Source organism: Peromyscus maniculatus, chromosome 12 (assembly GCF_049852395.1).
Source record: "Peromyscus maniculatus bairdii isolate BWxNUB_F1_BW_parent chromosome 12, HU_Pman_BW_mat_3.1, whole genome shotgun sequence".
NCBI lineage: Eukaryota > Metazoa > Chordata > Mammalia > Rodentia > Cricetidae > Peromyscus > Peromyscus maniculatus.
The window spans coordinates 80258677-80283479 of NC_134863.1; the positions used below are offsets into that span (position 1 = coordinate 80258677).

The 24803-nt window shown below is 41.8% G+C and overlaps 1 protein-coding gene across 1 annotated transcript in view; it reads right to left on the reverse strand.

Moving 5' to 3' along the window:
* Paxbp1 (PAX3 and PAX7 binding protein 1) overlaps positions 1 to 24803 on the reverse strand; it is a 32308-nt gene that overhangs the window by 3256 nt on the left and 4249 nt on the right. Inside the window, exons 3-16 of the mRNA XM_076549197.1 lie at positions 19954 to 20130; positions 18941 to 19162; positions 18380 to 18483; positions 17118 to 17335; positions 16400 to 16589; positions 12705 to 12828; positions 9415 to 9514; positions 9211 to 9326; positions 7703 to 7902; positions 6605 to 6749; positions 5953 to 6074; positions 5277 to 5353; positions 4640 to 4706; positions 1434 to 1580 (exon numbers count right to left, since the gene is read on the reverse strand). Coding sequence (XP_076405312.1) covers positions 1434 to 1580; positions 4640 to 4706; positions 5277 to 5353; positions 5953 to 6074; positions 6605 to 6749; positions 7703 to 7902; positions 9211 to 9326; positions 9415 to 9514; positions 12705 to 12828; positions 16400 to 16589; positions 17118 to 17335; positions 18380 to 18483; positions 18941 to 19162; positions 19954 to 20130 — 2009 coding nt within the window. The remainder of the gene's footprint in view (positions 1 to 1433; positions 1581 to 4639; positions 4707 to 5276; positions 5354 to 5952; positions 6075 to 6604; positions 6750 to 7702; positions 7903 to 9210; positions 9327 to 9414; positions 9515 to 12704; positions 12829 to 16399; positions 16590 to 17117; positions 17336 to 18379; positions 18484 to 18940; positions 19163 to 19953; positions 20131 to 24803) is intronic.

Genomic DNA, 24803 nt, shown 5'->3' on the forward strand with positions numbered 1-24803 from the left:
AGAGGACAGTCTACTACGGGCAGCTGTTATCCAAACAGGTAAAGGCAGCTGGCCATTATAAGAATCAAGGGAATGACTTATCCCAGGGACTCAGTGGGTATAAAATGAGTCAAAACATCTCATTCCAGAAAGAAAGCACTATCTTAAAAAGAGGGGACATGTTCATCACAAAGAATGGTCCGTCTGGTTCGAGGCCTCTGGTTTCTGGGCACCCCTTTGCTGCTGCCCTGTGTCATGGAGATCCTGCAGCCCTGGGTCCACAGGACCGGTACCCCCCAACACATGTAAAAATGTATGGATAAAGGGGTTACTGCGTGACTGTGTCACACTGCAGCTCCATGAGACTTTCTCCTTCTCCCCCCCCCCTTTTTCTCTTAAATTTTATTTTGTTCTATGGGGGGGATGGGGGGAAATGGGTGGGATCAGGAGGCATGATGTGAAAGACAGAAAGAATAAATAGAAAGAAAAGTTAAAAAAAAAAAAAAAAGAGGGGACTCGTTGTATGGTTGCAGGAGTCTACTTCTAAGGGATAACCACATTCAGGGAACAGGGAACAACCTCTGCCACAGATGCAGACCCTGAATCTTATGAAAAGCTTAGAGAAACTCATACCAAAAGCACATTACAAATAACTGGCCTGTCCCCTCCAGAGATGTCAAGGTAGTGAAGGTCAAGAGAGAATGAAGCACTCTTCTGGCTCAAGGGGACTAAAAAGACTGGTTAATTGTAAGTTGGGTATTTCTTCGGCCAGTGAAGATGTTGACTTTGTAACTGAAAGGCACACTGGACTAGGTCACGAAGATTAGCCAACAGTAAAAGGTCAGTGTGAATGCCCTGACACTACGGTCCTGGTCTAGCCATGCCGGGCAACACTCGGCTTTGCAAAAAATATACACTAGTATTTTCAAGGTATCGAGACTACATGTCAGAGATTTAATTTGAGGTTAAAAAAAAAAATACTGCTACTAGCAAATTTATATTAATTTAATGATTGTTATAACTGTTAATAATTACATATATATGTTTAAAAACATCAAATTCTGTAACCTATTACTGTGAGTAGAAAATCCAACAATATTAAAATTACTTAAGTGAGAGAAAAAAAGCAGTTATTCTGAACTGCTCAAAACCATCAACCATGAAGAAAATGACTCCTAAAATAAAAATTTAATTGACACCTACAAAAACACTCACAAAACCACATATATAGACAGACATACTTTCATGTATCATTTCTTGATCTCTTGGTTAAGATCAATTATCTTATTTTTTGGGTTAAAAAAAAAGATGTAACATGTTTAGTTTAACTGCTAATTTTATAGCAAGTTCAATTGTCAATGGGAATTTTATAAAAGCCTATTCTTTAAACAAAGAAAACTGAATTTGCTCTGATGGGCAGGCTTTAAAACTACACTATATGTTATCCAACTCACATTTTGGGCTTTTTTGATGCTGTCATCTCCACATTCTGAATTCTGAAAAGCCATGAGAATGTATCTATTTAACAAGCCGTCTATTGACAACTCCTGAAGAGTTTTGTTTGAGAAAATGCCGTACCACTGAAGGAAATTTCCCAATAGCTAAAAAGAAAGAAAGAATTATTGAGAGGCAACATCAAGCAATTATTATTAAGTACAAAGTAAATTACATAGTAAAACACCCAAAAATAAGATGGTTGGAAGCCTTGACAAAGTATTAACACTTCTGAAGTATCTAAATGTTTCCTACAGTAAAAGAACTCTTGAATTTCACATTTAAATTAGTTAGACCATAAATGCAGCAGCATGTAACTAGTGGATGTCATATTGGTCAACACACATGAGAATATTTCCTGTCAGTGTAGAAGGACCCCCAGATCAACTGGTACCACAGGCCTTAGCAGGACTTCACCTCTGACTCTAGCACAGCATGGCTGACAACCCCCCACTCTGTAGAGTCACACCCTCTGGACAGCTCCAGCTGCTCCAGCTGGACATGTATATATAAAATGAAGGACACTGTTATGAAACAGAAGCCTCATCCCATCTCCCCACAATGTCTAGCTTCCCAGTATTTCTCCATTTAGTAAAAGGTAGCTTTATCCAGCAAACTACTGAGGCCAGAAGCACACACTGGTCATTCTTGGCCTCTTTTGTCAAGTAACTTGACTTCACCTCCATCCAACCTGTCCGCTTCTCTAACTCCACAAATCTATCCCCCTCTTTCTGCACTCCAGTTACTCCAGTGATTACAGCAAGCATACTAGTGTATCTTTTCTCAAGCAGAATTCTCTAACAGAAATAAACCTACAAAAATGATCCGAGTATCTCCACTCAATTTTCTTGAGGACAACACAAAGAGAAAAATCCCCTTTCCCTTTAAGAGAAAAATCATTACACACAACGGAGGCTTGAGGATATTCAGAACTAATTCTCTTGCAGACCCTGTTAAGACCTGAATTAGATTCCTATCTTCTCTTACCAGTGAAATGACACTGCAGGTCAGACTGTGCCTCCCTGACCTACACACAGATGACAGTGAGTGTCTCCTTGACATTCCGGGGGGGGGGGGGGTGTTTCAATATAAAGGGTGTGGCACAATAAACAGGTAACAAAAATGAGCTCCAATTTTCATTATCACCATCCTCAACCTACTTCATTCAACACGTTAGTTCTATACAGCATGCAAAGTCATCTTACAAGTGGCCATCACATCTTTCACCAACTTTCAGCTAAGACTGTCTCCATAACAAAGAGCAGTGGAACGAAGGGATCTAAGCCAGGCCTGTCATCTAAACTACAACTTTCATTTTGATTTCCCTAATTTTGTGCAATATGAATTCATGCCTGCACGTGTGTCTGTGCGTCACACTTGTGCAGGGCTGGAGGAGACCAGAAGAGGACGCTTCATCCCCTTCAACAGGAGTTACAGGCGGCTGGGAACCACTGCGAGTGCCTGGGTCCTCAGTGCTCCTAACCACTGAGCCATCTCTCCAGCCCCTAAAAGAAAAATGTGAACAGATGACATGGCTAAATGTAAAACCCAAAACGATGAAATTTCAAGGTACAGGAGAGAAAGTCCCCGGTTCTGTTAGGAAAGTATTTCTGAGTATGTCTTCTGAAGCACACACAACCCTAACAGCAGGAGACCAACGAGAACCTGGGCTGCTGAGAATTCAGCTCAGCTGGCACACAGCTGGGTCCAAGGCCCAATGCACAGCATCATTGCAAGTGGTGCAGCCTCAGCTCCAGCACTGGGAAGTGAGAGGACAGGAGTTCAGGGTCATCCTCAACTACACAGCAAGTCTCTCAAACAGGTCTGGGCTACATGAGACCCCAATTCAGCAACAACAAAAACCCACTAGAGCTTCTACATTTGGAATACTTGAATGAAAAGTTAAAAGACAAACCAGAGACAAAGTTCAAAAATCATCTCCCTATGTTTCCTCCAGAACACAGAACTAACTGAACTCAGTAAGAAGAAAACAGTCAACTTAAACCATGAGCAAAATACCTGAGAACACACAGAAGGCAAGTTAAGTCCATGAAATCAGACTCTACACCACTAAGCAACGCGGACAATGGAGAGTAAGGAGTAACACAACCTCTTCACATGCTGTTGGTGAACACAAACACCACCAACGCCTCCCCTGCATCTTCACTGAAGTGAAACGAGACAAGAGCTCACACACTCAGGAAGTCCTTATGGCCTCTCCCCCTAATTACTCCAACCGGAAACCATCTCAAGTCCTCCTAACTAGGAAAGGAACTAAAGGGAACCAAGAACTCAACTCTTAGACCCCGCCGCACCTTAGACTCCAGCCTGCAGTAAACACAGCGAACTGAGAACACTAATGAAGCGGCTCTCACACACTAACGCAGAGCAAGGCTCAGGGGACCCTACTGTAGACTCACAGAACTCAAACGGGTCAGGAGGTGGTCAGAAGGGGACTACACTGAGAAGGGGAGTTTGGGGAGGTGTGTCTTTCACCTTGGTAGTGGTGACAAGTGTATTTTATGAAAACTCATGGAACTATGCACTAAAGAGCAAATGTGTGTGAATTACCCCAAGGACAAATGGAGAGACAGAACTAGATGGCTTCTTAGAACAACCTTCAGGATAAAGACAAGCCTTAGCTGACTGCTGCTTCCTAGCCCTGGCCATTCTGTACTTGTTTAATCTTTATCAAAGCCCGCTCTCCTTTACCTGGATTCTATTTAACCCTCTTGTGTCACAATCTCAGGCTCACTTCCTGGAGAGGGATCTCTTACCGCAATGCTAGAGCTGCCCATCTGGGTTCCCTAAGGCCCCTCATCGATACCACAGCTGGTACCATCTGTCTGCCATCTACCTGCCGAGTGCACTGTAACCTCCACTGGAAAGGCTTCTGGCTTGGCCAATGCTGGACCCTAAAACGCAGGAGAGAGCTGGTGCTCTAACTGCTGAACACATCTGTGTATTCAGTGCTGCGGCTTAGTTAAGCGGCCTATGGGACAGCCTGGGCCTTACTTTCAAATGTTCCTGTGAGAACATCAAACTGAAATAAACTTTGGAATAATATCTGGTTGTGTGTGACACCACACCAATAAACAAAGTCTTTCAAATATACTACATAAAGTCCAAAAAATTCTAAATTTTCAGATGGTCTATGAATACATACCTTGACAGAAGACCAAAACTGTCGTTGAAAAAATAAGTAAGGCCCAGAATTTTTATTTTCTAAGACACTAAAAGAGAAATAAAACACAATCAAATATTGTATAAGTAAATGCTTTTTCACTCCTACCAAAAAGAATGTCCACAGACAAACAAGATCAGAACTCAGGAGCGTACGGCTCGGCTGAGGCTCAGGGCAGAGCGCTTACTTAGCATTCATCCCAGAAGCAACACATGGCCAGGAGAGGGGGGGGAGAGAGGGGGAGGGAGAAAGAGAGAGAGAGAGACAGGGATGGAGGTGGGGGACACAGGGAGAGGGGAAGTGAGAGAGGGCGAGAGGAAGAGAGAGAGAGACAGGGATGGAGGGGGGGACAGGGATGGAGAGAGAGTGAGAGAGGGGGACAAGGATGGGGGGGGCAGAGAGAAATGGGCGAGGACAGGCAAAGTTGGAGATTAAAAAAAGAGAGAAAGAGTCTGAAGCCCATACAAAACAAATAAATACAGGCAACAAACCCAAAAAACAAAACTGAATTTTGAGATAGGGAATTCTATACTACACAAGTAAAGTTTATATCACTTCAAGTTTAGACTCTGAAAGCAAGCATAGAATGTTACACTTAATGTTCATATGAATTACTTACTTTTTGGGATATAAGGGCATGAATACATCATCATCTAAAGTTCTTCTCATCCTCAGTAAAAGTGCTTTAAGGTATACCTACAGAGTTAAAAGAATTATATTTAAATTATGTTAAATAATTTTAACACTTACAACTCTACCAAATAACCGCTCAGCAATTACTAATCAGTAAAGCTATTTACAAATTTTTTAACTCCAAGTCTACTATATAAAGATTTAAAACTAACATAGATCATTTTCAAAAAGTCACAATTCAACAATGACGAAAGGCTTTTCCAGTCAGCTCAGTGAAAACAATTTTGCACCTGGGGGTTACCTGTAAGTGTAGCTGGTCATTCTTAATATGCTATTTCAGTTCCCATCATCAACGATGAACTCCTTAGTGCTTTTACTTTCTATTCTCCCCCAGTACAGTTTTGACAGGGATGCTGAACTGGTGGAATTGCAAGTGGACTGTGCTGGTGACAACGAACGGGACCTTTCTGCCCCAGAGATCTGCACAACCGAAAACTAGCAGCTCACCTGTACGACAAACTCCAGGCTTTAACAGCCCGGATTACCCAACTGGGAGAATCAATCAGAGCCCTGGTTGGTTCGGAATAACCATTCCTTCTCTTAAACTCTGGCCCATTTTCAAAAGAAGGAATAAACCTTCCCAAGCACAGGAACTGAAGTACCTGTGTATTTTTATTTTCTGCATTGACCACTGAAGGATAGCCATTTATTAGTTTCAGTGTGATTCCAACCATTCTTGAGGTCTGTGTTGTAGAAAAGGGGTCCCACATGTTTTCAGCTATTACTGTTGAGAAACAAGAGACAAGATGTTAAAGGTGGCAGCTATTTTTAATATCAGATAGGCTTTGGTTATAAATACCAGCATTGACTTTTGTAGTCCTTTGTATCCCAAAAGATCTTATTCAGACAACCAAAATTTCTAATTAAATTCCAATTTGATTTTTAATTATTTTTAATTATGTTAAATAATTCGGATAACCTCTCAACAATTAAATGGGTTTCTGTAACAGTAATTTCTAATCTTTCAAGAAAACGAATAAAACAGATGTGCATGACTCCCCCAAAACATCTATTCAGTTTGGCATCAAGCAATCTTGAGGCTGTGAAACATCAATTATTGCTCTCTAGTCTATGTCCCTTAGCAAAGTGGTCTTCAAGCCTCAGGCTAAGAATTGTCTATCCTTTAACACCCCTGGGCCAACCAGGTGATGCCTAACATGGATTATGTAACATCTATGATGAAATGGTCACTGGACTAAGAACTCTAGGCACATCTGAGAAACCCAGTACAATGAGGTCCCTCCCGAAATCTACCTGTCAGCTTGGGAAGAATGACTTTCTCCACAATGGTGGGCAGCAGAGCTACATCAACGTCATCCTTCTCTTGTTCTCGTTCTTCACAGCCATAGAACAGCAGAGATTCAAACCAGAGCATGTATTCAAAGTCAGGGCATTTTGCCTAAAACATATTAAAAAGTTGTTAAGAGTTACCCTTCAGCTGTAACCAACAAGCACTGGACAAAATATACAAGACACTGTTTTCAGATGCGGCAGAAGGGGCACAGGACCATGATCATTAAGAGAAGACAGAGGTGAGGCACTGCTAGCTCAGGACAGCACACACAGCAGGGTTGGATCCTATGTGGGATACAGCAATTCTGGGGAGCTGGGACAGCAATGGGCATTCAAGAAGTCCAGAAAGCTAAAAGCTGTGGGCAGAGGAAGCTAACAACACAAGACTTCCAATCCACACAGCCTCAAACCTCTGCAGGCTACTGAAACACGCATGCACAGGATGAAACTACTAGAGCAGGCAGGCACTTTCCAGGAACTGGGCCGTTTCTGGAGCTCAAGTTCCTTTAGCTTGTGAAGAGGCTCCACTGAAAGCCCCCTTTCCCTTACTGTTTTCTCGTCTCATCAGTACACGTCAATCACTATGTCAGTAACTCACGAAGACCCACCCCACCTGTTACGAGCAGGACCACAGTTCTACTCTCCCCACTCACACACTAAGACCACGCGCCCTCCTGATTCCATCCTCAGACTCACTGGCTCGGGCCGCCCTTTCCATTTCTCTGCCCTAGTGCACTTTCCCAACAGGAACCAAGTGCTCCTGAGATAAAAAGACTAACTTCTTGCTTTTCCTGCTTATAACCAGTGTTAACACACATAATTTTTGCTAAGAATAAAATTTTATATAAACTGAAATCACAAAGAAAGCTTTTGAAGAGATCAAAAAACTGTTTAAGAACAGACTAACCTAAGATACAGTCTATCTTAGTTGACTATAGACTATGCTCTTCTATCTTAACTGATTATAGACTATGCTCTATCTCCCTCTCTAGCTTTTAAGGCAAAAACTACCCAAATCCTAGGTTACATTGTTTTTGAATAGTGGTAGAAACCATCCACCTCAAGAGGAGTCCAGGTGAGGAGCTGCAGTCTGATGAGAGGATTGAACAATTTTGGCAAACAAAGACCAATGTAAGCATCCTTATAGGACGTGTAGTACTTTGAACGCCATGCTTCAAACTGTGCTTTAATGCAGTCAATTGAGTAGAAACTCTCAAGGACATCTTCAAAAACTTTGCTAGACTCTTTCAAAATGCGATCTAGAAGGAAAAAAAGAAAAAGAAAAAGGTTTGAGAGCAGCAGAATACCACTTAGTGTTCGTAGCACACAGGAGTTTGCTCTCTCCACTGGTGAAGGAGCTCAGAGGGTACAGAGCTTATTCCCAAGCCCCACAACTTGGGGCCAATCCTTGGGACTGACACACAGACAGAACTGAAAATGTTCCCAGTTCTTTGTGGGTCAAATGTCATGTTTACAGCAAGCACTGACACACACGGACACACAGAGAGAGAAAGCAAAGCAGTGGAATGTCAGCATCTTCAGTCTGGATAACGGACCAATGCGGAGTCTCATCATCCTTTCCAATTTCCCACACGTCCACAAATGTTGGCTATAAAAAAGTCCACGTTCGTTGTGGTGATGCACGCCTGTAATCCCAGCATTTAGGAAGTGGAGGCAGGAAGACTGCTGCAGGAGTGCAAGAACATCTCCAACTAGGTAATGAGTAGAAACTCAGCGTGGGCACAAAATGAGCTGAAGCTAGCCTGGGCTATGAGACCCTGTTTCAAAAACCCCAAGTCAGAGAAACTGGGCCTGGTAACACTAAGAAGCTGAGGCAAGAGGACCACAAGTTCAAGGTCAGTCTGGGTAACTTAGAGAGGTTGTCTCACAATGTATGTATAAAGGCTGAGACTATGGCTCAGTGGTAGATTGTTTGCCTGTCAAGTGTGAGACCTTAAATTCAATCCCAGGTACTCCAACAGAGGGGGGAAAGTCACAACTAGAAAGGTCTTCTAATAGCCCAGTCAATATAATCCAGATGACTACAGCCAATGGTGGGAGAGCATCTACTCAGGAACATCCTAGAAATGCCCAGCATGCAGTTGTACCACTCCCTGGGCAAAGTAACACATCCCTCTCCAGACATAACTTTCAGAGCAGACAGCTTCAGGTGACTGGACCAAAGGCTCCAACACATGGTTTGTATACAAGTATTAATTAATCTCCTAACACTGTTAACTCTTATTTTTGAGAACTGTAATGCTTATTACAGAAGACACGAAAATTCTATCCATTTCATGATTAAAAACTACAAGGGCCATCACAATGGCTAAATGGGCCACCAAATCTGATAACCTGAGTCTGATCCCGGGAGGCTAACACGGTGAAGGAGAAAATCAACTCTTTCAAGTGGCCCTGGCCTCCACAAGCCCATGGTGGAATGCAGACATACACACAAATAAATAAAGAGTAATTTTGTTTTTAATTTCACTAAAAAGAAAAAATATCAAAAGCGTAACCAAATAGAGAACAATTTGATGAGTCTGGTTTCCACATAAAAGTCTAACCTTTCTCCAGATTGAAATTAGTAATGTCTGTGGAGGTCTCCTCATCATCACTGGAAAGGCCCTCGAGGTGATCTGCCATCTTACCGGTTTGCTCTCTGGCTTGCCTACGGCGAGTCCTAGTTAACAAACATTGATTTTTTAATTTAGATTAAAAAACAAAATGCAGTTTTCTTAACAATGCCCAGCCAGTGTTTTCAGACTCACCTCCTGGCTTCCCGCTCTGCGATCCGACGTTTTGCGTGCTCTTGATACAGTGCCCGATCCCGTCCAAAGGAATCAAGATTGGGTGCCATCAAAGCTTTATCTGTAAAACAACAAACAGTTAAAATTAACAGTCTTCCTTCAACAATCACGAGGAAAGAATTTGCATTGAACAAGCCATTATGATAAAACTGCCTGCTAATCCCCACAGCAAGATTCTGCAATGAATAGATAGGTTTTAAATATAGGACTAGATAGGTTTTTAGTATAGAACAAATCTTGGAGTTATTGAGTTTCCATGAGAAAAAGTAGAAGAATTAAAACTGATTTCTAAGAGCACAACTACTGCTGGGCTTACTCACTATTTCTGCCTAAGTAACTGGACTAGCTTATCCTATTACAATGAACAAACAAACAAAAAATCCACATTATCCATGCAAAGGAAAAAAATAGTATTTTTAAGAAAGATGCTGAATGATGTAAAATGACAGCGAAGAAACATACAGAAAGACATAACAGCTTTGCAGTCAAGGGTTTACTAATGTATGCTCTCTTAGCCGTGGAAGTGTATTTAACACTACTCTTAGGGCAGCGTCGAGACTGACACCTGAGCAGGGAAACGTCTCACTCAGGGCTCTTTCCGCATAAGGCATCCTTTGTCATTTTGAACTCCTCTGGGGAAAAGTCTAGCCCTCCTTCTGAAAGCTCCATGGTAACCTTCTCTCTTTACTTTCCAGCTCTCTCCTGGTTAAAGTTTCATTTCAGCATCTTCATTTTCGTTTAAAAGGTGGTTCGTTATTCCTTCACAGCACCCACACTTTGTTAACCGACTACCAAGGCCAAGGACACACACAGGTCAGCTGGTAAACAGTTTGCCTGCCGGCAGGAAGTCCTACACTCAACCCCCAGCACCACATATCCCATAAATTATCTCCCTGAAGCTATAATGAGCCTTGAGGTTCCCTACTACAAACAGCTGTCTGTCTCCTCGGTCTTTGATCCGATATTAGGATTGGTCTTTCTGGAGGAGATAGTGCCTGTTCAGGTAGAAGACACAAGACGGGAACAGGAAAGATGGCCCAGAGTTGGGGTTCCAGGACCCACATTGGGGAGCTCACAACAGCCCGCTAACTGTAGCTATGGGGTTCTCTGTTTCTGACCTCCAAGGGCACCTGCACTCAGTGCACATACCCATATACAGACACACACAAATCCACAGAATTTAAAAAACAGTAACAACTCTTTTTTAAAAAGAAAAGCAAGAATGGAAGCTCTCTGTGCATCTGTGAGAACTAGGAGGGGCTTCCAACAGATCACAATGACAACTCGGTCAGTGGCTCGACAAACTTGCTTAGAGTACGAGGTGAAAGGAAAATGTCTTCTGCATTCCCTCATTTCTACTTAAGACATTCTGGAAAATACAGAATAGTTACTGAAAAGAAAACAAACAGAGCAAGGGATTGGTGGGCAGACAGACACACAAACGATGAATGACACCATTTAAAGCTCATGCAGATTGTTCATGTAGATTTTTGCTACTGAAATGAGAAACAGGAAAACAAACCCTAAATTCTGCTCTGCAGTATCTCCAAACTATTCTAGAACTATTTTTAAAAATGGACTTTTTCAAACTGAGTTTTTTATTCTTCTTTCAAAACAGCTGACATTAGGAAGTATCCTCTAGAGCTTACAACTTATAACAGGTGAGAAATCAAAAACTAACAATTTGGCTTCCTTCGTTTCTGTAAAAACTATATAAAATATAAGCCTGATGCTGTTCTTTTAAAAAAGGACAACGAATTGACTCCTTAATGTCTCGTGTGATTTTCCTTAAATCTTTGTCAATTATATCCCTCAGGAATAGTGGTTTGTTTTGTTGTTGTTGTTTTTCACTTTTCCATTTTCTTGGAGCACTTTCCATTTTTCAAATTACTATGCATCATCATATAACTCTCACTTTACATTCCAAGTAACTATATTGCCTCACAGTACGAAGAACAGACTATAAACAGCAAGGATAGTGAATGTGATACATAGCTCACACCATTTAACTTAAGAGGAAATTCTTTCCTTTCGATGTACTATGGTTACCTGTAATCTGCCCCCGAAATCTGGCTCTCTGGATCAAAAGTAATCTGGGAGGGACGCATTAGTCATTTAGGTGCCCAATGTCAATGATATAATTTAAACTTTTACAGCAAAACCAGGCCAAAGCCATTCAAATGGCTCACAGCTCAATGTGCATGGGTCAGATCTGAGAGCCACTGTATCTTCTCTTTATACCTCTCCAACACCCATCAGACACACAGGAGGATGTTTGCCATGGATCCAATGCCTGACTGGGAGGATGGGCTATGTATTATTCTAAAAACAGCACTAGGCTCTTTATGAATCATGTTTAACATGCAGATTTCTGGACAGGAAGGACCTAGGAAGAATCTCCAGGTATGGAACCGGAAGATCTGCATTTTAAATGAGCATGTCAAGTAACTGTGGTACATACAGAGACTGCTAGCACAGGTACAAAGAAACCATGAGGAACCATACTAAGGAAATTCCCATCAGACCACCCAAGAATATGGAGTGTGATGAGGGAAATGGAATTAAAACGTTTTCTAAGGCATCTGGCTAAAGAATCTCAACTACAGGAATTTAAAAAGGTTTCCAATTAATTGAGGGTTTTTTTTTTTTCATAATTCATGTCACACATAATTCAATTTCTACATTTTCCACAAAATTTCAAGAACTGTAGACATTAGCTGACTAAAAAAGGACATACACAGTATGTATATATAGCAAACTAGAAAAAAATGCACACTGAAAAAGAAATACAAAAGAATTTGCTTTACCAGGAGGGTCAGCACCCAACTCTCTACTCCTGAAGCTCTCATGCGCCACCCAACACAGCCTCCGCCCCCCAACTCCCAGGTTCCTAACTCAGCATCTCGGCTGTGATCAAAACCAGCATTTCTATCAGTGTCGTGAACAGAATGAACTAGAGGTGGGGTGGGCTGTCCATCAGGCAGAGACGGGGTTTAAGGCAACACTGATCATGTCTTTGCTATGCTCTAAAGGGGAAAGAGTAGACTGACAGAATATTAGTACAGTTTCAGCTCCTTGGGGAAGTCATACGGGTTCTTAAACATAATCCAAGTCCATGTGTTACAACTTTTGATCTACCTAACTGATGGACAAGGAAGCTTTTTAAAAGAGAAAGGTCTAATTTTCAATTAGTCTGCACTAAGTAAACAAGGTTGTTTAATGAAAAATAAAAACCTTCAAGATGGACTGACTTGAATGGCTTGAAAACTCCGAAGATTCATCTTTAATATCATCTTGTCGTCTTTGGACAAGGCGGGAAGCTCGCTGTTTGTACAGCTGATGTATTGCTGATTCAAGTTCATTAATCAGTGGCACCTGTAAAAATACAACACACTCCGTAACACCACACTCCTCAGCTGCTTACTCATCGAGGGTCCACGCTATTTCCGGCTTCCTGAAAAGTACTCTCTATGGACAAAACCAGCATGAGTCCCAGCACGAGCAGAGCAGCAGTCACCTCTAAGGGAGGAAGCCCCCTTCTTACAGCCCAGGCTCTGGCCATCCCGGCCAAGGTAACTTAAGAAATGCACTGTTTCTGTGCTGCTCCAACAAGTCAGGAAATGGGAAGCTTCTGGTGCTTTCTCTTCAGAGAAAAGGGTGTTTACAAGTCTTCTAAGTTTACATTTTCCAGCAACATGATCTACATAGCAATTCTCTAGGTTTCTTTTTATGTTTTTCTTTTTAAAGATGAAGTCTCTCTGTGCAGCTCAGCTGGTCTAGAACTCACTATGAATGAGCCCAAGCTCTTCCTGTCTCTTCCTCCTGAATGCTGCAATTACAGGCACCCACCACATCTGATAAACTTCCTGGCTTCAACAAGTGCTGTGCTCTGCCAAAATCTGCTGCAATGGCCCTATCTACGGCAGACAGCAGCAGGTCTGTTTCAGCATCAACTGTAAGCTGCTCCACCACTTACGCATCTATACCAAGTGCCCTGTAATGTTACACCAGTCTGCAGCTTTATTATACGTTTGACAATCAAACTAAAAGGGTAAATAAGATTCCTATTACTAACCAATCTGAAATCAAACTCTGAAATGTCTCTCCTCCTAGCAAATATCTGTTTTCTTTATTTTGTAATAAAATCTGGACATAAATTATCAGCTTTCAAGTCAACAAAATTTTCCAGCCTAATACACCTAGTTAACTTACTTAGTACAAAATGAATACATCTAAATAAAAAAAAAAAAACCAAAACGTCTTTCTTTATAGATACTTTATAAAACAACCAAATGCTACGAAACTTTCACAAAACACTAAGGACCACTACACACACACAGGAAACCAGAAATTCTAGTTTCCTGGTTGTTGGTACAACTGTTAACCACTAGCGTTTGGGAACACTTGGCACCAAGTGCTACTGCATCTTCCCGAACTGAACAGACTGTAAACGGAAAATAAAAAAGGCAGGTGGGATACAAAGGCGTCTGTAATAAAGCAGTTCTGTATTCGTGCACGATTCCATTGTGGAAGTGGCCAATGTTCACAGAAAGGTCAAACTTTCTTCTTCTTCTTCAGTACGCCACACCACAGGCAACAATGTCTGCAAGTCAGCATTATCCTGTAGTCTAAAGTCACTATCCAGTCTGCCATGTTTATTTCCCAATCACTGTCATGTCACTGGGACTCCTACTTCTCCCTTTCACAGTCATCAAGACTAAAGACAAGGGTCCCTAATATGCACCCTCTTAGTCTAAGACTGGACATCTCTCCTGTGAGAGCTCAAGTCTGTGCTGGCACCATAAAGGGGTATCTGATTGAGGTACAACTCTGGCAACTAAAGCTTAAAGCTGGCTTTTAATCTCTTTTCAAGTTTATAGTATCGACTTAGATAAGATAGAGCTTGCACCAGGACAGTTTCTTTAGCCTCTCTATCCTCTCCAAACTAAAAACTATCATTGTTACTGTATTTCGGAGCAAACTGAAGATGAAAACCTAACAAGAGGACTGGAGGGGGAACTAAGTCATGGAAGTTAAAATGACTTGACAGATGATTCAAGTTTAAAAATCATTCTAACTTTCATAAAGACGAACAAAAGAAATGTTTAACTTACTCTGAAAGAGTATTTATACAACATAACTAAACATAACATTCATATCTATCTAACTGTCCCTATTTTTAAATTTTTATCATCAAATATTATAAGGATGACAACTCAGGACATTTTCACTCAGAAGCACATACAACTGGATGCACGTATATGAGATGTCAGAATGAAGGAAAGAAGGCATCTCTGAAACACAGCACTATCTGCTCCTTTTACTGAGAATGTATTCACTATGTAAGGCTTTAGACCTGCTACAAAAATATCTAAGTGACTCTATGGCCATATAGCACTACCTGACGTAGACTTCTCCAAGAACATCGTAATCAGGAGAGGAAACACACTAATAAATCAACAGCAGGTACTATGTCCCACTAATTCTTCTTAAACCAGGGATGGTGTAATCTAACTTTATATATGTTAGCATTATGTTTGCAATTTTGAGTGCTGAAGTTTGTAAATTCTCTAAAGTAAAAGCCAAGACACTTGAAGAAGCAGGTCTCAGAGAGCACTCCCCCCCCCCCCCCACCAGCAAAGGTCCTTACTCTAGCTGGCTCTGCCATGGACATCCCATTTCCAGCCTTCTCCAACCCCTGCTCAGCAGACAGCTGAGCTCATGCTTCCTTCCTGGCCCCAAGCAACTGACCGGCCCAAGGAATAGCACAACTGCAAGTGCTCCTCCACAAACTCAGCAACCCATGCTAAGTGCTAGAGAGGACTTGATGAATGCTACCACCCCAGATCTGACCACACATAACTGAAACATTAAGATCCATCAGAGAGACAAGTCTGTTCTTTTTAAAGCCCTTGTTTTTACTGTAGTGAAGTAAACATTTACAAAAAAACCATCCAACTGTATTTTACAGTTAGTGATAAAGAAAAATGTGCCTTCCTATCTGAGATTCTGAGACAGAATATTTAAGGACCATGATTTTAAGTTTTTCAATTTTTCAAAGATAAGGTTAAGTACATGAGTGCTTACAAGCCAGCCGTCTATTTTTCCCTTGAATTTATTGCTGTGTGCGTGCACGCATGATGTGTGTGGTGCTTCTGCCTCTGTCCACGTGTGGAGGTGAGAGGACAGCTCTGGGAGTCCACTCTCTCCTGCCATCCTCACGGGGCTTCAACAGTGAGCACCTTTACCTGCTGAGCCGTCCTGCCGCTCTCCCCCCCTCACATTTCTAAATTATCACTGTACATGTCTGCGCATGACATGTGTGGAGTACACTTATCTTAAAAACAAACCAACAAACCAACCAACAGGAACTTACTTGCGAAGTTAGCATATGCATTATTTAAATGTATTCAAGAGTCTATCAATCGTCATGCTAAAGCAATGAGTCCAGAAGGAATGAGAAATGTTCAATGAATAAAAACTTAGGATAATGAATGGCTTCTGGAATGAATGAAGCATTGGTTTAGTTAGATGGAAACCACTAACAGAAACAGCACCAAAATATCCAGTATAAAAACCAGCAAAAACTTGTCATGCACTGTACTACTTACTAATAAACAGTTCTAAGTGTTTACAAGTATTGAAAAAACAGAATAAAAATAAACGTAAGACCTCAACTATAAAAACAAGAAACTGTCAGGTGACTCCCTTTATTGTCTCCATTCACCGCAGGCCAATGACCTAACCTGACACCGAGACAGAGGTGCTCTCTTTCGTTTGTACACGGCTCTGTGGTGCCCTCAACTAATGGACTAAAGAAAACGAAGCATGACTTCAGCATTCTAAGGTGAGTGAGTGGATTATTTTCTGAGAATTAAAAGATGCTCTATGAAAAGCCTCCCTATTTTTGCCTTATTCAAAGAGATTAGTAATTTTGCATCCTTACCTTTTCACTGAAACACTCAAGCAAGTCTTGGACATACCCTCGCATTTCTTGCAAAAATTTATACCGTTCACCAATGCCCCCCGAAGACCCTTCGAGTCTCTCAATAGCCCGGGTGGAGTCCACGCGGCTTTGCAGGTGTCTCTCATGCTGCTGTCGGTTGGCTTTGTGCAATTCTTTCATCGAGTCCAACCTTAAGAACACAAAAGGATAAATATAACACATTTACATCTAGAATCCAATGCTCTCAGGACTCTTGCAATACTATAATGCATTTAAGTTCCACTATTAGAACATAAAAATACTTGGAATGCATCTTTCCGTCTGTACTGCTTTTCTTATTTAAAAAAAAAAAAAAAAAGTAAAAAATCAATTTAAAAAGGCAGTTTACAGACTTCAAATAGTTATTTGGAGGGCTAACCAAAATCTCCTGCTTTGCGTCTCCCCCCATCTCTTGACTACACTTTCAGAGTCCAAGAGGTACACACTCAGCACTGTCTTCGACAAGCTCATGGAGTGGCATTTTAATAACTTTGAGGCTTCCACAGTAGTAATCCAAGAAGGTAGCAGAGCAAAGCACGAAGTCATCTTCTGTCTAGCGTTTGAAGGTGGGCCAGTGAGTCTTCTTTGTCGGCATTCTGCATCTGCTACCCCAGACTACAAGTTGCCTGAGGGACCAGAAAGCAAGCGGACAGGTCTTTAAGAAGTTGATCTGCCCTACCTGTCTTTAAGCTGTTTCTTTACCAAATCAATAGTAACGGGAGCCATCTCATTACTGGGAGTTTTGAAAGGGACTGTATTATCTGTTTTTTGAGACTTGGCATCTGATGATCCATAGGCTGTGTAACTATAAGGTATGCCATAGGAGGCACCATAAGGCATTGTCTGGTAAGTGTTCTGGTAGTACATATTCACTTCAGTGGGCTGACTTGCTTGAACCTGAAAAGAAATGGATGTATGAGAAAACTAATAGCTAAACTTAAAAAATATACAGAAGTATGAACAAAATAAAAGCAAAAAATTATACCCAGTTTCCAAATAGGAATTAAAATAAGTAAATGCAGAATTCTTCAAAATCAAATGAACATTGAGTTGTATAAATTCTTAGATCTTTTTTTTTTTTTTTTTGGTTTTTCGAGACAGGGTTTCTCTGTGTAGCTTTGCGCCTTTCCTGGAGCTCACTTGGTAGCCCAGGCTGGCCTCGAACTCACAGAGATCCGCCTGCCTCTGCCTCCCGAGTGCTGGGATTAAAGGCGTGCGCCACCAACGCCCGGCCAAATTCTTAGATCTTAATAAAAAAAAAATCATTATTTTTTTTCTAATGATTTTCAGAAAAACAGCTTCTCAAGAGTTTAGAGATGGAGTGATCCAGGGAATCTTTTACCAGGGTAAGTGACTTGCCTCTGGTCAGAAAATAAACAGGCAATGAGAAGTTCTAACTAAGACTCTTGCAACTAGTCCAAGGCTTTTCCTCTGCTCTGCTCTCAACACTACCAGTAAAATACACTCACATTATGCAACTTTCTGCATGCTGTTACAAAACACGTTACTGTGGAAGACACTTTGACCAACCTCAGTCTGCATACCCGGGAAACTGTCTTTGAAATTAAAACAGCAACAGCAGCAAAACCCCCAACATCTGGTTCAAGGCAGTGTTCCCAACTTCAGCATTCACCAGAACCAGCTGGAGAACTTACTGAGTGCCGGGCCCAACCCCACCTTCTGACTCTAGACTGTGCTTCTGTCATGGGCTTCCCAAGGCCGCTGCTGAAGGACTAGTTGCAGAAACCGGACATTCGTCCACCATTCTTACTATAAAAGGCGAAACTTAAAGCAGTTCTTCTAAAAGCATTAGGAATACATAAGTACATGCCAATGTTTTGACTATGATGAGGAATGACTGGTAAAGACTCAATATGACTGTTTGCCACAAACCCCTTCAATGGACTTCTCTTTTCCTTCTCCAAGTCTAAGTCTTCTTACCTGAGGGATATTAATTCCTTTTCTAATCTGCTCCTGCTCCCACCGGCTGAGTTCTTCGTCTTGTTCTCCAGTCACTAATGCATCATCATCACTCCCCTCGATACCTGCAACGTGACAAAAGGAATCCATATCCAACAGCAGGAAGGAAAAGGTCCTACCACAAGAACTGAGCACAGTACTAATCTTGCTGACAAGTCCATTTTCATCTTGACACTCATGATCTTGCCTGTTTTAATGACAGCACCCTTCTTTAAAGCTAAAGCAGAATTTAATGTTATGCTTACAATTTTTGGTTTCTTTTAAGATTGACATTAACTCTACAAAGGGAGCACAAAACCAATGGCTTAAGAATACTTAAGATAATTATATAGATTTATGCACAAGTACTTAAGACAATACTGGTTACCCAAGAAATGCTGAAAACCTATCAGCCATGGAACATACTTGTGCTCGAGCAAGAACAGTCCTATAAGGCAAAGCAGTTAAAAATGTAAATGTTACAGTTTCAAATCACATTGAAAAGCAACGCTGTGTGCTTGCTATCAGGTTTCATCAAGTTACCTATTTCTTCGGCGATCTTCTGTCTTTGTGACTTTTCTTTCACAGAAAAAACTATTCGGCGTTTCTCATCATCATCTTCATCATCACTGGCATCATTCTCATCCTCTCTGACAAGTCGGCCTTTACCAGGCTCATTATCATGAGGTGTGAAATCTCCCAGTTCCCGGGCCATTTGGCGCTTTTTCCTTGCAGCATGTATAAAAGCTGCATCTGGAATTTCTCCTGGAAACAAATGTTAAGAATGATAAAACATGGGAAGTACCTGGGTATGAAGCTTATTTTCTTAAAAACAGGAAGAGTAAAATAGTCCAAGGTAAGTCTTGTCAGCTCCATAGTTACCACTGGCTCTGGTGTCTCTTCCTAAGTCTACATGCAATCCCACTGATGAACTGGTGACCAGACTGAGTCGCAATTTCCTCAGCCCAGCAGAGGCATCTTTAATTGTTTACAAACGTCAAGTGGTATTTCTTCGTAATTTAAACTTGGCTACTTAAAGCACTGATTTAAAACTGATTAGCTCGTGTATAGACTTGCAAATTATTTCCTATAGGATACTACACATAAAAATAACAGCAATTAGTTGTGGTTTTGTGAAACAGTTGTGTAGAGAGTTAAGAGTCTTTATCTGACAGTGGGCGGGAAAGAAGCAGCTCAGGACCACTGGCATTTACTGAGCCCCTCTGTTTCACTGGAGGAGAGGCCCTGGCTTGTTCCGGTCACCCACAGCAGGTGGCTCACAACCACCTGAACTCCAGCCCCAAGGGAACCAACACCCTCTTCTGGCCTCCTCAGTACCTGTACTCACACGAACAGAACCATACACACACATACACACATAATTTTTAAAGTATTTTTAAGCAATAATAAACGTGGGAAAACTTCTGTTTTATTTTCTACATTTGCAGACATGAAAGAGCCTGCCTTAAAAAGATGTCCAAATCAGAAACACACTTACTTAGCCCTTCTACTACTGCAGTTACTGGAGGGCTCATCTAAGAGCTACTTAAACACACCTGGACGAAGAACATTCAAAGACGACAAAGCATTTGAGAAGGTGCCCCCAGCCTTGGGTTTTTCCTCCTCCTTCTCACTCTCCATGTCCATTTCATCTTCACCATGCTCACTGATGATAACTCCATCTTCTGGATTTGCGTCCTTAACATGGCATGCTTTGTCCAGAGGTTGGTCATCTGAATTTTTGAAAAGAACAATTGAAATTTATTTAAAATAGAAACTCAGATAAACTATTAAGGCACTTTTTATTAAATCATGAGCTCAATCCATTAAAACTTACATTATTTCTAGTACTTAACTCAAGCGTGAATATGAAATAGCACAGTAGACATGTGCGTAAAGGTAATACAATTTAGAGGAAACAGGGAAACAATGATGTTCAATTAATTTTGTGAGAAATTTATCAAAATTTATCACTATCTTTCTCTAAAACCTCACTGGTAATGGTATTATTTAATCATTTGATTTTATTATCCCTAACTATGTAATTAGGTACAGGTGTGTGTGTGTGTGTGTGTGTGTGTGTGTGTGTGTGTGTGTCTGTCTGTCTGTCTGTCTGTCTGGACGCGGGTGTGTACACAAGTGCAGGTACCCTTAGAGGCCAGAGGCACTGAATCCCCTGGAGTTGAAGTCACAGGCTGTCTTAAGTCACCCCATGTAGGGGCTGGAAACTGAACTCAGTCCTCAGCAAGAGCACTAAGTGCTGCTTAGCTGCCGAGCCTGTTCACACTTTTGATTTCATTTAGTGTTCCTCACTAAACACGAGACCCATTCAAGATAGCTTTCTGTTGAGAACAAAGTATCTGAGGGTTGAGTGGCCGTATAAATGTGACTTTTCATCTGGAAGAGACCCTAACAATTACCTTCACACTGTACGAGCCTGATCCAACCATCACAAGTCACCGTTCAAGTATGTACCATGAAGCAGAGAAAACCTGATAGTGCTGAGAGCCCAGAACTGAGACAGAGACAAGTTAGAAACTACATGACACCAAGAACAACGACATGTGAAGCAGGGCGGAAGCTCTGGAATGCAGACAGAGTTCTCCAGTTATCAACTCCAGTCTAAGCTGAAGGCTGCTTTAAGACTACAGTCCCAATACGTGCTCATCTTTGTGACAAACTGTCTTGGTTATAATATTTAAAACTAACAGACTCTCTAATATCACTTGTTCCAGGCAAAGATCAAGAAAACCCAAGTGTTTTTACCTTGAGCCACTGACCCTGATAATGCTCATCCGGAGCAACGAGCACAAATTAAGGAGTAGAGCAGTACTTTATTTATCTAAAAGGAAAGATGCTCTCTGTAACCTTGCCAAGAAAACTCCCATCATCCTCTTTCAGACTTGGAATGGTGTTCTTCAACGTGTTGCCTTACCTGGTCAGTCACTGACTTCCCTTTCAAGTGCATCCTGAAGCCCAAGACTTTAAAAGCAGTTCATCAATCACATGGTTAGATCAAGTATCTCTTCCTTTCTAATTAAAAATTTTGATATTTATTTTTTATGTGTGTAGGCACATGGTCCCACGGTGTACACATAGAGGTCAAAGGACAGCCTGCAGCAGTCAAATCTCTCCTCTACTTGTGGGTTTCTAGGGACTGAACTAAGGCTGCCCATACTGGCAACACGCACCTTTACCCTCTGGGCTACCTCGTTCCTTCTCCACTAAGTACAATGGCTCCTCAGACTGAAAATAGATCTGAGGCACTCAAATAATGAATGATTCTATAGAAATCTTAATGTTCTTGTATCACTTTTGCGATTATTGCTGTGGTAAAATACACATAACTTGACTATATCACATGAAGATGGCTCAGCAGATAAAACTGTCTTGTGAGCCTGATGACCTGAGCTTCACCCTCACTCCCCATATGGTAGACGGAGAGAACTAACTCCTGCAAGTTATCCTGACCTCCACATGCACCGTGTGGCATGCATGCACACACACATTCCAAATCATTTTAATCTGTAAGATTTTTAAGTGTATAGTTTGCCTTAAATACATTTATGATACTGTGTAACCATCACTACTACTCACTCCCATTACTCTCCACACACTGTTAAACTGAAAATACACTTAGGAGTCCTGAGAGCTCACGTCCATCCCCACCTCTGCTTCTGTCGGTCCCTGGAAGCCTTGTTCTACCTCTCATCTCTGGTGCTTGTCTTCTAGAACTGGAATCACACTGCAGCTGCTGACAATGAGCTGCTTTTGGCACGCTATCCCCAGGTTCCTTCAATTACAGTCTGTGTCAGACGTTCCTTCCCAGGTTCCGTGTCCCACTGCATGTACACACACACACACACACCACAGTCTGCCATGTGCTAGCTGTTGTGAATGCTATGAAGATGAACACACACCCTTCCGAAAAACCCCTCCTCAAGAACCAGGTTCTGCTTCTTTTCAGTGTGTTACAAGTGGCATTCCTGAGTCTTCTAGTTTATTCATACACAGTTCTCTTCCTCTATCCAGGTCCTGGCAGCAACTATTCCAGCTATTAATTTTGATGATTCTAAGTATCAAGTATTATCAAATCAAATCATACTGTATTTGTTGTTTAACTTCTGCACTAACAGTGCACAAATATTCCCATTTCTTTATATTATCAACATTTGCTATTTTCTGAGGAGGTTTTCCCTTCATTTTTTAAAAACAGGCATCTTAACGAGTATACAGGGGTAAACAACCTCTAATTGGTTCTCAGGTAGAAGTCACTATATTTATAGTATGCAGACTGTGTGTGTGTGTGTGTGTGTGTGTGTGTGTGTGTGTACACAATGAACTAGTTTAGTACGTTTATAGATGTATTTTCTTCTCCCAGTACTACACCTCAAGCTTACAAATACATTGACGTCTATGAAGGGCAAATTCAGGTAGGGAGAAAAATAAATGGCAAATAAAGCTTACCAAGCACAATTTGTTAATACAAACATCAGTTCCAAACCACACAGGCAGACTTGTACATCCCACGACTCCACTAAGTTCACACGTACCAGACTAGGACTGCAGATCACCAGGGCAACCCATGGGGACAACTTAACACTTGGTTAGTGGCTGTGTTATCCTCTTAGCAATTCTCCATAGCAATGCTAAATTATCATTGTAGGACTCCTCCTCCTATGAAGCTGAAGGTGCAGCTTAGTTACTATTTGGGTGCATGAAGCCCTAGGTCTGAGACCCAGGACTGCATGAACTGGGCATGGTGGCCCACATCTGAAAGGAGATAGAAGCAGGATGACCATCATTCAAGGTTACCCTTGCTATGTAGGTTTGAGGCCAACCTGGCCTGGATAAGAGCCTGTCTGAACATGACTCCTTTGAGGCCTTTAGTTTAAGTTGGGAATACCACAAAACCAGAGTTTTCAAGTCCATGCTCTTGTTTGAAGTCAAGTCATCTTTACCTACCTAAGTACTTATAGTTACAAAGAGTTCTGGATGATGTGTTAACAAAAGCTTCCAGGACTGCCATTTCAGTAACAGAATGACAGTATGTGACACATACCAACAGAGGTTCTACCTCCAGAAAGAACGCTAAGTTCCTGATGAGTATCAGAACCCAGGCAGAGTAGAAGACCGGAAGATCACAAAAGATGGCCTTAAGAACTTCCTATTTACTTCGATTCTGAACTAACAGTACGTGGCAAACACACCACCAGGCCTTTCTTAATTTCCACTTTGTGACCTGAGCACTATTTCACCATATATGATGGATGCTCAACGACTCTGGGAGAAATGGAACAGTTTCCAAGATGAAAAAATAGTAAGTTCTCCTAAAAATACTCTTCCCCAACCTGCCTTCCCTACACCAGAAAATAATACACAACAGTTCTCATTTACCCTGGCACAAAGCTTTAATTTGGGTGCTTCTTCTGATAGCAAAAGCATACGGGAAGTGTAACAATTTTCCCTAGGAATGTTTCTCAAATAAGCCAGTTTCCACATCTCCCACACCCACAGCAAGCACTTTTTTTGTTTCTTTGTTTTTTTGTTTTGGTTTTCCAAGACAGGGTTTCTCTGTGTAGCCTTGGCTGTCCTGGAACTCACTCTGTAGACGGGGCTGGCCTCGACCTCAGAGATCCACCTGCCTCTGCCTCCTGAGTGCTGGGATTAAGGGTGTGTGCAACGACCACCACCCAGCAGTAGCAACCACTTTTAGCCCATCCACAATTTCCCAGAGCCAGGGAAAGTATCAATCTTACTCAACTTCCTAAGGATCAAAGTTAGCCTGAGCTGAAACTGCTGAAGGCATCCATCTCTCCTGTACTACGCCTGGCACCTCAGCCAGCCATGAAATGCTGCGACTCCAACCTCTCACTGCATTCCAGCCATCCTTACAAGCTCTCACTGCATTCCAGCCATCCTTACAAGCTCTCACTGCATTCCAGCCATCCTTACAACCTCTCACTGCATTCCAGCCATCCTTGACAACCTCTCACTGCATTCCAGCCATCCTTGACAACCTCTCACTGCATTCCAGCCATCCTTACAAGCTCTCACTGCATTCCAGCCATCCTTACAAGCTCTCACTGCATTCCAGCCATCCTTACAACCTCTCACTGCATTCCAGCCATCCTTACAACCTCTCACTGCATTCCAGCCATCCTTACAACCTCTCACTGCATTCCAGCCATCCTTACAACCTCTCACTGCATTCCAGCCATCCTTACAACCTCTCACTGCATTTCAGCCATCCTTGACAACCTCTCACTGCATTTCAGCCATCCTTACAACCTCTCACTGCATTCCAGCCATCCTTACAACCTCTCACTGCATTTCAGCCATCCTTGACAACCTCTCACTGCATTTCAGCCATCCTTACAACCTCTCACTGCATTCCAGCCATCCT